The sequence below is a fragment of the Hippopotamus amphibius genome, chromosome 9, assembly GCF_030028045.1.
Source record: "Hippopotamus amphibius kiboko isolate mHipAmp2 chromosome 9, mHipAmp2.hap2, whole genome shotgun sequence".
Taxonomy (NCBI): domain Eukaryota; kingdom Metazoa; phylum Chordata; class Mammalia; order Artiodactyla; family Hippopotamidae; genus Hippopotamus; species Hippopotamus amphibius.
The window spans coordinates 22781080-22795808 of NC_080194.1; the positions used below are offsets into that span (position 1 = coordinate 22781080).

General features: G+C 35.0%; 1 protein-coding gene across 1 annotated transcript in view; it reads right to left on the reverse strand.

Moving 5' to 3' along the window:
• Positions 1-12798: 12798 nt before the first annotated feature.
• ANO5 (anoctamin 5) overlaps positions 12799-14729 on the reverse strand; it is a 92173-nt gene continuing 90242 nt past the window's right edge. The window contains exon 22 of the mRNA XM_057695891.1: positions 12799-14168. Coding sequence (XP_057551874.1) covers positions 13938-14168 — 231 coding nt within the window. The 3' untranslated portion in view covers positions 12799-13937. The remainder of the gene's footprint in view (positions 14169-14729) is intronic.

Below are 14729 nucleotides of genomic sequence, written 5' to 3' on the forward strand. Positions count from 1 at the left end.
AAAATTTTAATAAAATATGACAGTAAAAATATTGTTATCTTTGAATGTATTGATAGCCAAAAGATATAAAATATTTTTTAAATGGTTTTTTTAAAAAACTATGTAAAAGCTTAAATGTTAACATCACACAAAAAAGGTAATTATGTGAGAGGATGGAGGAGTTAACCTTATTGTGGTAATCATTTTGCAATGTGTGTGTATAAAATCATGTTGTACACCCCAAACTTACATATGCTGTATGTCAATAAAAAAAATGCAAGTCAGTTAAGGGAGCACTACGAGGAGTTCACCTAATGAAATCTAAATATATGAGTCTTTCCAAGAAGAATATTTGGATTTCATCACATTTTGACTAATTTCGGTCACACATTTGGATCATCTAGGCTTTCAAAAAAAATCCTTTTTTAACATACTCATTGCGGAGACTTCCTAGGTGGTGCAGTGATTAAGAATCCACCTGCCAATACAGAGGACAAGGGTTTGATCCCTGCTCCAGGAAGATCCCACATGCCGTGGAGCAACTAAGCCCATGGGCCACAACTATTGAGCCCATGTGCTGCAACTACTGAAGCCCATGCACCTAGCGCCCATGCTCTGCAACAAGAGAAGCCACCACAATGAGGAGTCTGTGCACCACAACAAAGAGCAGCCCCTGCCCACAAAAACTAGAGAAAGCCCGTGTGCAGCAACAAAAACTCAACACAGCCAATAAAAAAATTAATTAATTAAAAAATATACTCATTGCAATAAAATTCATATAGTAACCAGTGTCAGAAAGTTAAAAATGGGAGTATGTTTTCCCTATTTCCCTCATCTTACTCTTTAGAAGCTACTGTTGATAGCTTGGTGTGTATCCTTACAAAGATACTTGCAGGTTCATACAAACCCTCATATAATTTTTTACACACGTAAAGAGAACATTTCAAAAAATTATTTGCGTACTTCTCCGTATTTTCAAATATGCAATACTCACCTTAGTCGGAACAAGATATTGGTCCAACTGGAGTAATTAAGATTTATTCAAAAAAAGAAAGTAAAGAGAAATTATAGAGTAATGTTCAGCTTCCAAGATCTATGATAGAATCGTGCAGGAACTTAGTAATATTGAAATACAGGCATTATATATATAGCAAAAGTATTTATTCAATTCACTTGGCTTCTCAAGTGATTAAACATTAATTCATCATATGACCCAACAATTCCACCCGTAGGTATTTACCCAAGAAAAATGAGAATAGATATACACAAAAACTTGTACATGAATGTTTGTATCAGTATTGTTCATCATAGCCAAAAGGTGGAAACCATCAAAATGTTTATTAACTGACAAATGGATAAATGAAACTTGACATATCCATACAATGGTATATTCTTCATCTATAAAAAGGAAAAAATATTGATATATGTTACGAAATGGATTCATTTTAAGTCATTATGCTAAGTGAAATAAACCAGTTATGAAAGACTATATACTATGTGATACAGTTCATATTAAATGTCTGCAATAGGGAGATCCACAGAGATAGAGATTAGAATAGTGGTTGCTTAAGACTAGGAAGGGGTTGATAGCTAAATGGTACAGATTTAAATTTTTGAGGTGATGAAATGCTCAAAAATTGATTGTGTCGATGATCACATATCTGTGAATATACTAAAAGCCATTGAATTGCACACTTTAAATGACTGAATTGTATGTTGTATATTTCTATCTCAATAAAGCGTTTTTTTTTTTTTGAACACTCATTTAGCTTCCACTCGACAAATCAAGAGCCAAGCTTAGAGCTGTCACCCATAGAATTCTTCCAGTTCTGGTTTTCCATGAAAAAACAAACAAACAAACAAAAGAACCAAAAAAACAAAAAGCACTTCAGTGAGACTGGATTTAGAATTAGGAAGAAGCAAGGTATGACAAGTGGGAAATGCCACTACTTATGTCTTTGGAGGATGGTGACAAGAAAAAGTCAGAAAGAGAAAAGCATATTAGTCAGATGTGGATCTCATTTGCATCTTCCTAGGCTTCAGTCCAGAGAAGAATGCATGTCCTAATAAGGTGAAAAGATGTAAGCAGATGCCATTGGTATCCCCACCAATGCCTTCACTCACGTAGAGTTTGCCTGCAGCTTCGGTGGACAATTTCCATAAAGTCTGTTGGTATTCTAACCCAAGTACTTGCATCTCTTCACCTGAATGATTTTTTTCTGGCTGCAGGAATGTGCTTGTTTATTCCTAGAAGCAACCTTCAATCAGTGAATGATTGGAATTGGTGGATAAAGACCCCACCTTGTTCATCCCTCAGTGTAATAATTCTGAGCTTTGTTTTACACAGGTTTTGAGGACTCTCAGTGAGACTGAACTCTAGTTTCCCATCATGGTAACCCAGGGATAAACACATGCTTTATTCCCTGTCTCACTTTCTCACTCCCTCAAATCACATCCTAAATATAGTACTTCATCCAAATCCTTATTTCAGCCTCTGCAATAAGCAGGAGGGACACGGAAAGCAGGAAGTAAATTGCCCCCATTCCAGTTGGGGTCCCTAAGAGGAAACTAGGAAGTTATACAGAGGACTTCACATTAATGTGAATCAGCCCAACATAATAACAAGGAGTAGATGGGTGTGATCAGAAAGAACATCTCGTTGTCTTCCTCAAGGCTCCCTCAGTTTTTGTGTGTAGGGGATCCTAAGCTGAGAACCTGTGACATTGCCACTTAGTGCACTTGGAAGACTCCGAGCCTTGTCTAGCAGAGGCTGAGAGCAGCAGGCCACTGGGCCGAGGGCAAGGTAGGGACATGGCATAAACCCAGGGGCTTTTAGCTACCAACAGCTGGAGGAGAATAAAGCTGGCAGGTGGAAGATAGGTGCTCCTCTTAAGGAGCAGTATCCAAGTCACTGTTGCAGATTTACTTGCCGTAAGATGTCCCTAGAAAAGACTACAGGTTCAATTGCCATAGGATGCTGGCAGAGCTCCCAGGGACCAGACCTACAAGGTTATTTTGCCAAAGAACAGCAGAGAGCAGCACATACACCAAAATCAGCATGGGACCAGACTCTTCTCCCATGCCGTATTTCCTTCCACCAATAACCTGGAACACCATCTTTGCAGTAGAAACAAGATGGGAGACAGGCTCTCTGAAAAACTGAGCACTTTTATCAGGGAATTATTGAGACCCATCTAAGAGGACTGTTTATGTCTTTGGATTCAACAGAGTTGAAAATCTGGTAAAGGTTAAAAATTATATTTCTCCCTGCCTACCAGTAGGTGGCAATCAAGACAAGAGTAATTTTAGAAACAGTCATATTTTGTTGCTTATCCCAGTTTCCAGTGTGAGTAAAATTGTGAACTTAACTGTACACAAATGAGATGACTGTTTTGTAAAATCTCCATATTGATTTTAGTGAATGGATTGTGTTGTATCCCATAATGTTAACTTATTTAATCATTTCTTTGCTTACTTTTAGGTCATTTCCAGTATTTGTTTGTTACAATGCCACTATAAATAGAATATACTTGAGCTATCAACTTTTTTATAATTAAGTAATTAAGTAATTACGTAATTAATTTAGTTTTGGCTTCATTGGGTCTTGGTTGCTGCATGCAGGCTTTCTCTAGTTGGGGAAAGTTGGGGCTACTCTGTTGCAGTGAGCAGCCTTCTTTCTGCTGTGGCTTCTCTTGTTGCAGAGCACAGGCTCTAGGCGCATGGGCTTCAGTAGTTGTGGCTCGCGGGCTCTAGAAAGCAGGCTCAGTAGCTGTGGTTCACGGGCTTTGTAGCTTCGTGGCATGGGCAGTCTTCCCGGACCAGGGCTTGAACCCGTGTCCCCTGCATTGATAGATTCTTAACCACTGCGCCACCAGGGAAGTCCCGAGTTATCAAATTTCTACACACATTTTTCTATATGCAGTTCACAAATTTGTGAGTATCTCTGTAACATCGATTTTTAGAGTGAAATTGCTGGTCAGTGTTTAGTTTGCTGTTTTTAACCATTTATTGTGGAAAATGTCAGGCATTTACAAAAGTAGAAAGTATAGCTCTTAAAAACACATATGTCCCCATCACTGAATTTCAACAAATGTGAGCACCTGGAAATCTTGTTTTATTTATATCTCCTCCCATTTAACCTCCCTTCCCCAATCTAGGATTATTTCAAGGGATATAATTATCATGTCATTTCACCTGCAAATATTTAGAATACATCTCTAAAATATATGTACTCTCAAAATTATAGCAATGACACCGTTATTATACCTAAAAATTGAAAATGATTCCATCATCCATTTTGAGATGAAAACGTTGCTCAAATTTATGCTTCCCTCATATTCTGCTGCAGCTACTGTTGCTGTTCCTCCCCATGTTTTCTCCTCCTCCTGTGAAGAATAGCAGTCATTTATCAGATATGTTGTTTGCAAATCTTTGCTCCCAGTCGGTGGCTTGTCTTTTTCATTCTCTTGACAGTGTCTTTGGTGAGCAGAAAGTTCTAACTTTAATGAAGTTCAGCTATCAATTCTCTCTTTCAATGAATTGTGCCTTTGGTCCTGTATCTAAAAAGTCATCACCAAACCTAAGGTGATCTAGATCTTCTATATTATCTTCTAAAAGTTTTATAGTTTTGTGTTCTACATTTTGGTCTGCAACCCATTTTGAATTAATTTTTGTGAACTTTGTAAGGTCTGTGTATAGATATTTTTTTTTTTTGCATGTGGATGTCCAGTTGTCTTAGCATGCATTGCATTGTCTTTGTTCCTTTTGTCGAAGATCATTTGTCTATATTTTTGTAGGTAGTTCTATTTCTGGACCCTCTGTTCTGTTCCATTGATCTATTTGTTCTTTTGCCAATACCATACTGTCTTGATTATTATGGTTTTATAGTAAGTCTTGAAGTAGGATAATGTCAGTCCTTCAAGTTTTTTCTTCTTCAATATTGTGTTGACTATTCTGGGTCTTTCCATATAATTTAAAAAAGTCAATTTGTTGATATCCACAATACATCTTGTTAGAATTTTTTAAAATATTGATGTATAATTAACTTGTGATTTTGATTGGAATTGCATCAGGAAGAACTGATATCTTGACAATATTGAGTCTTCCTATCCATAAGTATGGAATCTCTTCATGTATTAAGTTCTTTGGCTGCATCAGAGTTTTGTAGTTTTCCTAATATACATAGGTATATGTTTTGCTAGATTTATACTTAAGTATTTCATTTTGGTGTTATGAATGTAAGTGATACTGTATTTTTAATTTCAATTTTCATTTGTTCATTCCTGTTATGTGTATAGGAAAGTGATTGTAATGTAACTTTGTATCCTGCAACCTAGCTATAATTGCTTATTAGTTCCAGAAGGATTTTCCCCCATTCTTTCTTATTTCCTATATAGATGATCAGGTCATGATAGTTTTATTCCTTCCTCCTCAATCTATATACCTTTTAGTTCCTTTTTTGTCTTATTGCATTAGTTAGTGCTTCCAGTAAGATGTTGAAAAGCAGTGATGAGAGGGCAAATCCTCACCTAGTTCCTGATCTTAGTGTAAACGTTTCAAGTTTCTCATCATTAAGTATAATTTTAGCTGTGGAATTTGTGTAGATGTTCTATATCAAGTTGGGGAAGTTCCCCTCTATTCCTAGTTCACTGAAAATTTTTATCATAAACGAGTGTTGGGTTTTGTAAAATATTTTTTCTGCGTCTATTAATATGATCATGTGATATTTTTTCTTCTTTAGCTTGTTGATGTGATGCATTACATTAATTGATTTGTGAAGGTTGAACCAGCCTGAAGTAAATCTCCCTTTATACATTGTTGGATTTGATTTGTTAATATTATCTTGAGGATTTCTGCATCTGTGTTCATGAGGGATATTGCCTGCACACTAATCTCCCAGCATGCTAATGAACAGAGCACTTTTTCATGTTTCACTGGTTATTTGGAAATCTTTTTTGAAGTGTGTGTTCAACCCTCTTGACCATTTTTATAATGTTGTCTGTCTTTCTCGTATAAATTTGTAGCAGCTTTCTAAAATATTTTAATTATGTCTTTGTAAAAAATGTATATTGTAAGTACCTTCTATTACATGACTATAACTTCAATGCTTTTTTCTTTTTTAGTTTATAACTTACATAGAGTACAGTGAACAAGTGTACAGCTTGATGAATTTACACTTATGTATAGATCTGTGTAACCACAACTCAAGTGAAAATATAAAACATTCTCAGCACCACAGCAATCTCCTTCTTGTGTTCTCCCAAATGATAATTCCTGCCAAAAGTAACCATTATTCTGACTTTTACCATCATAGGTTGGTTTTTTCCTCTTTTTAAACTTCATATACTTCACAAACATGTAGACATGCAAAAGCAGACCTTCTGTTATTTTCTGTGAAATTTATCCAGGAGTAGTCCAGGTTTTCATTACTATTAGTATTCTGTTTAATTAATGTAACACCACATAATTATTATATTGTAGTTGGACATTGTGATTGTGTTTAGTTTGGAATATTATAAATAAAGCTGCTATGAACATTCTTTACATATCCTTTGGTGGACATAAGTATTAAACAATTGCTCTGTCATAGGGTCAACTAATATTTAGATTTAGTAGCTCATAGCAAACAATTGTCAGTCATAATAAAAAATTTCAGTCGCATTAGCAATGTATGAGAATTCCAGCTGCTCCTCTCCTTTCCCACACTTGGTATTATCAGTCCTTTCATATTTATCATTCTAGTGGGGGATGCACTGTCTAATTGGCATTTCTGTTGTAACTAATAATGCTGCTTACCTATCCATACTTTATTGGCAACTTGGATAACCTCTTCTGTGAAATGCCTGTTTAGTCTTTGCCCATGTGTACATTTGGGCCGTCTTTTTCTTTTATTTACAGAACTTCTTTGTACATTCCGAATATGTCTTTGTTTTGAAAATCTCTTATCTGTGGCATGTATTTTCACACTCAATGTACGTTTGTTGAAATGAATTTCCTAATTTTAAAGAAGTTAAATTTATCTGTTATTTCTTTAGTGGTTTGTTTTGCCGATCTATCCCAAGTCGTGAAGATAATCTCCTGGTTTTGTGATTTCTCTTCTTCTTAATCATTTCTTGTTAGGTGTTTATAAATTTTGTTATTTTTTTCAAAGAATCGACGTTTGTCTTTGTTAATTTTCTCTATTTTATGCTTGTTTTCTATTTTCTTGATTTCTAATAATATTTTTATTATTTGTTCTTTTCTTTGTTCTTTGGGCTTATTTTGCTAATTTTCTCCCTATATATTTGAGACAGAAGTTTAACTGATTTTCATAATTTATTATAAATAATTATATAGCATTAAGATCTCTGTATAATACTCATAAGACAGTGAGTGATTTAACTCCTTCCCACAAATTTTGATATGTCAACATTCATTTTTATTTTACAATGTTATCTAATAACCACTGAGATTTCTTTTCTGATCCATATGGCATTGACAACTGTGTTGCTTCATTTCTGGACATTTGGGGGATTAGATTTTCTAATATGTTTCTGTTGAGTTCTAATTTAATCCACTACGGTCAGAGAACATACTCTAGATGATTTCAGCACTTTGAAATTAATTATGTACACCTTATGGCCCAGGATATGGTCCATTTTGCTTCATATACACTTGAAAAGAATGTGTATTTTGACATTGTTGGATATAATTTTATCTGTCAGTTCTCACATGGACTGAATGCATTGTTTAAATTTTCTGTATCCTTATTGCATTTTTCCTGCTTAGTCTATCAGTTATTAAGAGCATGTTAATATTTCCAAATACAATTGTGGACTTACTATCCTTTTTAGTTCTATCAACATTTTAAAATATATTTTCCGAAGTGTTATTAGATAATACATATTTAGAAGTTATGTATGCTTTTTAAATTACCATTTTTTCATTATAAAATATCTCGATCTCCAGTATTACATCTTGCCTCACAATCCTTTTTGTCTGATACATGTATATACCTATTTTATTTCATTTACTTTAGTGTTTCCCTGACATATCTTTTGTTCATTCTGTTACTTTCAACCATTCTGTGTCCTTATATGTAATGTTTCAAAAGAAAGCTCTGAAATTGATCAGGGCTACTTTATTCTTGGTGGAACCTAAACTTTTTTTCCTAAACCCTAAATCTGTTGAACTCCTCTTCTTTTCAGCTATTATTTTTGTTTTTGAAACCTCCAATTTCCTATGGGAAATAATCACCATAAGTGCAGGTGTAACTCCCTCACACTGTTTTTTCTTTCCTCTCCTCGATACTGGTTCTGTAAGGCCACAAGTCCCCATTTGCCTTGTAATTTCCTGATGTTTTCAATCAATTTTTTAAACATTTTACCCAGTTTTTCTAGTTGTTCTCAGGGTTCGATGGTCTGAACAAAACCCAGAACTTTACTATGGAAGTGTAATTTCTTATTGTTGATTAAAAATGGGATGAGTCTAACATGTTCCCATTAAGAATAATGCTTTCTTTTAAAACATCAATTTTAAAAGAAAATTTTTTCATTAATTTCTCCTCTTAACATTTTTCTTCCTTTTCCTTTTCTTAAAAATTTATATGGCTATTCTTTTCTTTTGATGCTTACTCTGTTTTTGTCTTTGTTCTTTTTAAATAGCCTAATTAAAAGCTATACATTTTCCCTAAAAACAACCCACAAGGAGTATTTTGTGCACCTGTAAAATTTCAGCTGCATAGTATTTTTAGTACCATATAACTGAAATTATTTTCTAAATTCCATTTTATGATCCATGAGTTATTTCAAAATGTTATATAATTTTTCTAGTTATCTTTTTACTATTGTTTTCTAGTTCCATTTTCATTGTGAACAGAGAAAATTATCTGATTTTAGCCCACTGAAATTGCTGGGGGTTTTGGTTTGTTTGTTTGGCCTGGTATTTGGTCAGGTTTTGTAAATGTTTAGAATGTGCATGGAAAGAAATTCCTATTCTTCAATTACTGAGTACAATGTTTCATGAAAGTAAATTAAGTCTATTTTTTAATCACATTGTTCAAGTGACCAAGAGCTTTATTGATTTATTTATTAAAAATGTTTTTGTCTACATGGCGGTTTGTACTCTGTCCACTTGGTGAAGCTGCATTTACCAGAAGTCTTTTCCTTATATGGTGTCAGGTTAGAGTTACAAAAGAGGCAGAGGAAGGTTAGAGTTACAAAAGGAGCAGAAGAAGGGAAGCCACAGCTATTTCTTTCCAAATGTCTTTGAAGCCAGGTATCGGGAAGGACACAGAGAAAGGGGTCCAGCGGGCTCTACTTGTCCACACACTCTTCCACTACACGTCCAGATTTTTCTGGTTAGCAGTGGCCCCAACCCCCCGAGTGAAGCCTGGCTGAAGGCTCAGAGTAGCAGCTAGCTACACAGGGGAGTCACAGCTTTCCTTCCTAGTCACATTTCAGCACCTGGATGTTTGTGCAGGCTCCAATGGGTCCACACACAGCGGTGTTTCAGGAGAGCTGAACGGTACCTTTCCTCTGACCCTCCGACATCTCCTACCCAGCCCATTACGTCTCATTTTCTTCCACAATTTCAAAAGGCCTATCTAGCAAATCCTCTGTTCTACAACATTCACAGTACTTTTGCTATCTTGATTACATTTTGTCCGAGAATCTATTTGCATTTTTAAAACTTAGAATGTGATGTATTTAATTTCTCCCCAGTATCCAGCTTTATTTTACTGAATATATTGGTAAAAGCAAATATTTAATCTTATCTCCCCTCTTTTAAAAAATATTTTCCATAGCTATTTTATGTAATTATTTTCTTAACTACACAGGCCTAGGGCTCTGAGGGTGTAAGATTTCAATTACTTCTATACACTGTAGGATTAGAACAGTTTGACAAATTTGGAACTCCTGAGTCTACGTGCCTGTACATATTTCTCTGATAGGCTGGAATGATAAATAAATGTTTGAGAGTTGTTACAAAAAATACTTTTGGCTAGGGAATTTGTCATTTTTATGAAGTTCTTATCAGTCTTATACCCCACCCCCCAAAGTAACCCTGAAGATTTTTAAAAGCTCCTCTCCCAGAGATTGTTCCTAGGGTTATGGGATAGGACCAAGGGATATGCGTACCTCACAAGTAGCCCATACAATTCCAAGGAAGCTGGTTGTGGATTTCTTTGGGGGAAATGTGGACCTAGAAAAAATTTTGGAAAGTATCTCAACACACTATTTTTCTCCTTGGGCCTTTGTGTTCATTTTAATCACCTTTCAAAGTAAAAAAAATAAAAAGGCAAAACAACAAAAATTACCAACTTCTCCACTTTTTCTGGACCAACCAGACTCTTCTTCAAGGAATGTATATTCTAAATGTGACAAACATGTAATTCTGTGAATTAAACATATACGTAATGCATTTTAATGTTTCTAGACAACAAAAAATGACTTAAAAACCTCAGAGCGCTCAAATTCAAAAAAAAATCAATATTTTACTGTAAGAATAGAGTTCATGTCAAAATGTAGTTTAAAGTTATTACTTTATTCATTGTGCATATTTGAATCTCTTGAGATTTACGAAATTTATGTATTTGTAACTTAAGAGCAGCTTTTCCTGTGTACCTGCAAAAAAAAAATGGAAGAAAGAGAGAAAGAAAAGAAGGCACTTGTTTTCTTGGTTGACAGCATGGCACGTAATCATTTATAGGAAAGACATACCTCGTCAAACAGTTTTAGGGGAGGGAAGCAGGTATCTTGCACATCTTGAGCCATGCTCTTCTTTTTAATATTCACCTGAATTTTTACATACTCCTGGAATAACTGAAATACTTGAATTATTACACATAAAGTAGGGGAGTAAAATATTGTCTAGAAAAAAAATAGCATAATAGTTATAGTGATTCGTGGGAGCAGACTTTAAGCCTGGCCAATGGTACTTCTTGCAAAGCTATTTTCCTTAATAAAACTCTTTGATAACATAATAACTAGTACTGATTAAAAACAACTATTAGAGAGGTTCTTTCACAACAATAGATTCATCTTTTGAATCAGCAGTACAAATTCCTAGTCTCAACTGGAGTAAATCAACAGAGACCCAGGGCTACACATGACACCTGACACTACAAAGTCACTTTGGAATCAAAGTTTTACTTTTGACACACAATCGTTTTCCACTGGATATGTCTTTGGCTTTTCTCTCACCCTTATTAGATGGCTTAGGAGAGAGACATTCCTCTGACCATCCACAGCTGCACCACGTACCTCACAACACCCCTCTCCCCGTAGAAGCACACACAGGTTCATAGGGAGAGAACGCTTATCTCCTTCCTCTGACCCTCCTCTTTATACTCGTCTTTCTTGTTTCTTTTCCTTGATAATTTGCTTGATGGCTTAGTTAAGACTATTAATAGGAGTCACGAGAGGCAGCAAAATAAGATAGCGTTCCATTTAATTAAGAAACACCCTAAGACACCCTGCCTTCTTGATGCATTCCTCTAAAAGAAATGTTTTGAAGTGAATTCTACTTCTTTCGTGCAAAGAAAAACTGATGAAGACAAGGATTTGAGATGATATTTGAAGAATTTTTTTTTTTGCATATTTTGTACTTCATATTATTTCAAATAAAGTCTCAAATGATTTCTGGGACATTTCTGAAAAAAATAACTATGAGTTTGATTGTTTAAAACATCTGCTATGCTGATAAATATCAACTTACATTTGGTAGTCAGTTGCTCAATTCAACCCTCTCACAAACACTAATGTTTTTAATTAAATAAGACAAATCTAACTGAATCGATTTGGCTTCGGATTTTGTTTATCACGCTTTTAGGAAAGTGAGAGATACTTGTATTTCCTCGTAAAATGTGAGAAGTTTCTTGGTAGAAAATTGAAATGTGAATATGAAGTATTTGTCAACATTTTTAAAAGGAAATAGGTAAATAGTTCCTACCTACCATAGGAACTATTTACTTACCTTAAAAACTATTTCATCTCTTGCTAGTTTCTCCGCACATTCTAGAAACCCGACACCTGAGTTGTTTTGTTTAAGGACTGCAGTGTACAGATAACCGTGTGAATTAAATTTGTCTTTATTTATCTTACAATCTAGCTCTATAAACACTGTTAAGCCATAAAAATTAAACCTTCCATCCAAGAAATCAATTTCCATGCTCTTCCTTATTTTTATTAGCACCCAGGAAGGAAGCCATATGAGCTGTGCAAAATGTACAACATCGTAGTAACAGAGCTTGCTTTGACAAGCAAAGACACTGCATCTGTGGCTAATTTCACAGTAACACTAACTGGTTCTCTCAAGCAAGAAAATACATCTCCTCCACATGTGAAATTACTCTTCAACAATGAGATCACCTCAAATTACGCAAAAATGTTCACAAAATCTATCTAGTGGATGACAAATTACTGCCAATATTGGGGTAACTGTCTTATGGTTTTATACAATTCATAAATCCTCAGTTCTAAATGCTTAATATTGATCATTAGTTAACGCTACCTGCCATACACTTAACACTGGCAATTCTATAAAAATGTATTAGGATCAAATAACGCAACACTACTTCTTAAAAAATCTTGTAATAAAGTTTCTTCTTTTGTGTGCAATTACAAAACACTATTCTTTTGAAACTGAAGTGTAATTGGAAATTAGAGGGAAAAAAAGAACAAGAACTGGGGTACATGTGCCATAGGCTTAAGTATGAGAGGAGTAATTCAACGAGTGTATTTTTTACTTAGCTATCAGATCCATCACCCTCATTCTTACTTGGTTGATCCACATTTGGTGTTAAACTCTGTGATTGATGTTAAACTAACAGTTTCCCTACAAGAAGCTCACATCTGAGATGTTATATCACATCAAATCAACAGCACAACCACCTCCTGTGGGTCAAAGGCATGGGAACAAGGCACTGAGTATTGTACAGCAGTGCATCAATAGAAAAAACTGTAAACTCAGAAAATTTGAGACTGCTTTAAACAACGAGATAACATTTCATAAACAACTTGTAGCTAACTTATACAAACTGTTAATGCTCAAACAGGCTTCATGATGCAAAACAGACATTGTGGAAGAAAAATGGTTTTTAAAAATAATTCAACGATTTTTTAGATTGAAGTCAATAAATTAAATAATATACATTGTCTTGCACTCATTAACTACTAAGAAGACACACTCACTTCTCTACATCTTTCATTTACTTAAAGACCTGAAACAGTCTAATACCTTCTTAATGCTATTTCCCAGATAAGACAATCCAGTCTTAAAACTACTGTTATCGAAATGTCATATTTAAAGAACTGAGTTGTTAGTCTTTTGCTGAAACCAAACGTTCAGTCTCTTGAAAAATCAATTTTGTATTTACCTAGAAGAACCATCTGGAATTCTGATGGAAGTTTACCTTATTCAGGATGATTTTGGGAACAAACCCCTGCCATGATATTTACCCAATATTTTTAATATGTAGGTTTTCTTATCTGATTGTGGTTTTTTTGTCTGCATGGCAGGATATATATATATATAGTAGACCTCAGTAGACCTGTTCACTTCCTTTCTTTTTGTCCCACTCTTTTCTTGATGGCACAGAAATATAACACAACCCAACAGAAAGAAGACCATGAAAATGTGCAGCTGCACTGGAAGGCGATGGGACAGCCCACGTCCAGTGTTTAATTGTAAACTGCAACATCCCATGATTTTCCAATATTCTGATTTCACACATACATTTAGCAATCATTTACAGAACCCAGAAAACAATATCTGGGGAGGGCCCAGCCAATGACGCAGACAAGTGGTATTCTTCCAACCTCCACTAAGTTGCCTCCAATAAGAGTGTACAAAAACTTTGAGTTTAAAAAAAAAAAAAGAAAGAAGAAGAAAGGGTAACATTGACACACGGCTTCTGTCTTCTGGCCCCAAACCCAGGGAAAATTGTGAAGCCAGACGGGCAACCCACCGCTTGCTCGTTATGTTGAATAGGTTGCTGATTTAGCCAGGTGTATTTTGTTTTCCTGAATAATGACATGCTTGGCGAAATCATCAGAATTCATTCTCAAGTTCTCTTTTAGTTTGTTAAGCTCAAAGTCATGGAGAATCTTGACAGTCATTAACTTTTCTCGCTTGATTCTTTCGGCGACATCTTTTGGAACATCAGGGATCATCCACGCCAACAAAAATTTAATTAAAAACACAACATGCTAGAGGAAACAAAAGAGAATCAGACACGGTTAGAGCTGTCAAATGTTCAGCAGATGTTCCTACAAATCATTTCATTTATTCAATAAACTGTGCTTGATACAGTAGATAGAAGGAAAAGGAAGAAGATATCGTCCCTGTCTTGGAACTTAAAGACCAACATTAAGTAAATAAATATATACTAAAATATGTGATTACAGAGATTCCAGTTGAACATGGTTATTGAATATACTCTTCATCTATGCTTCCTCCTGAAAACCTAATAAAATATTTGTAAAGAAATTAAAAAATTGTATTGTTCACAAAGAGACACAAAAAGAGGGAGGAAGGAAACAGTGAAAACAGACTCAAGGCAGTGAAGAAAGCGAGCACTTAAATTTGCAGTTGGTGATACAGTGATGGCAGAAACCAAGACAAAAGCCAATTTTGTTTCAAATCATTAGAAAAGTTCAGGAAAGAACATACTAATGACTTTGAAGGTGTAGTGTGGGTGGAGTTAAAAATAAGAGGCTTATTTAAAAATTTGTATAAGGGGCAGATGAGTTTTCAGGAACCTCTCTCTC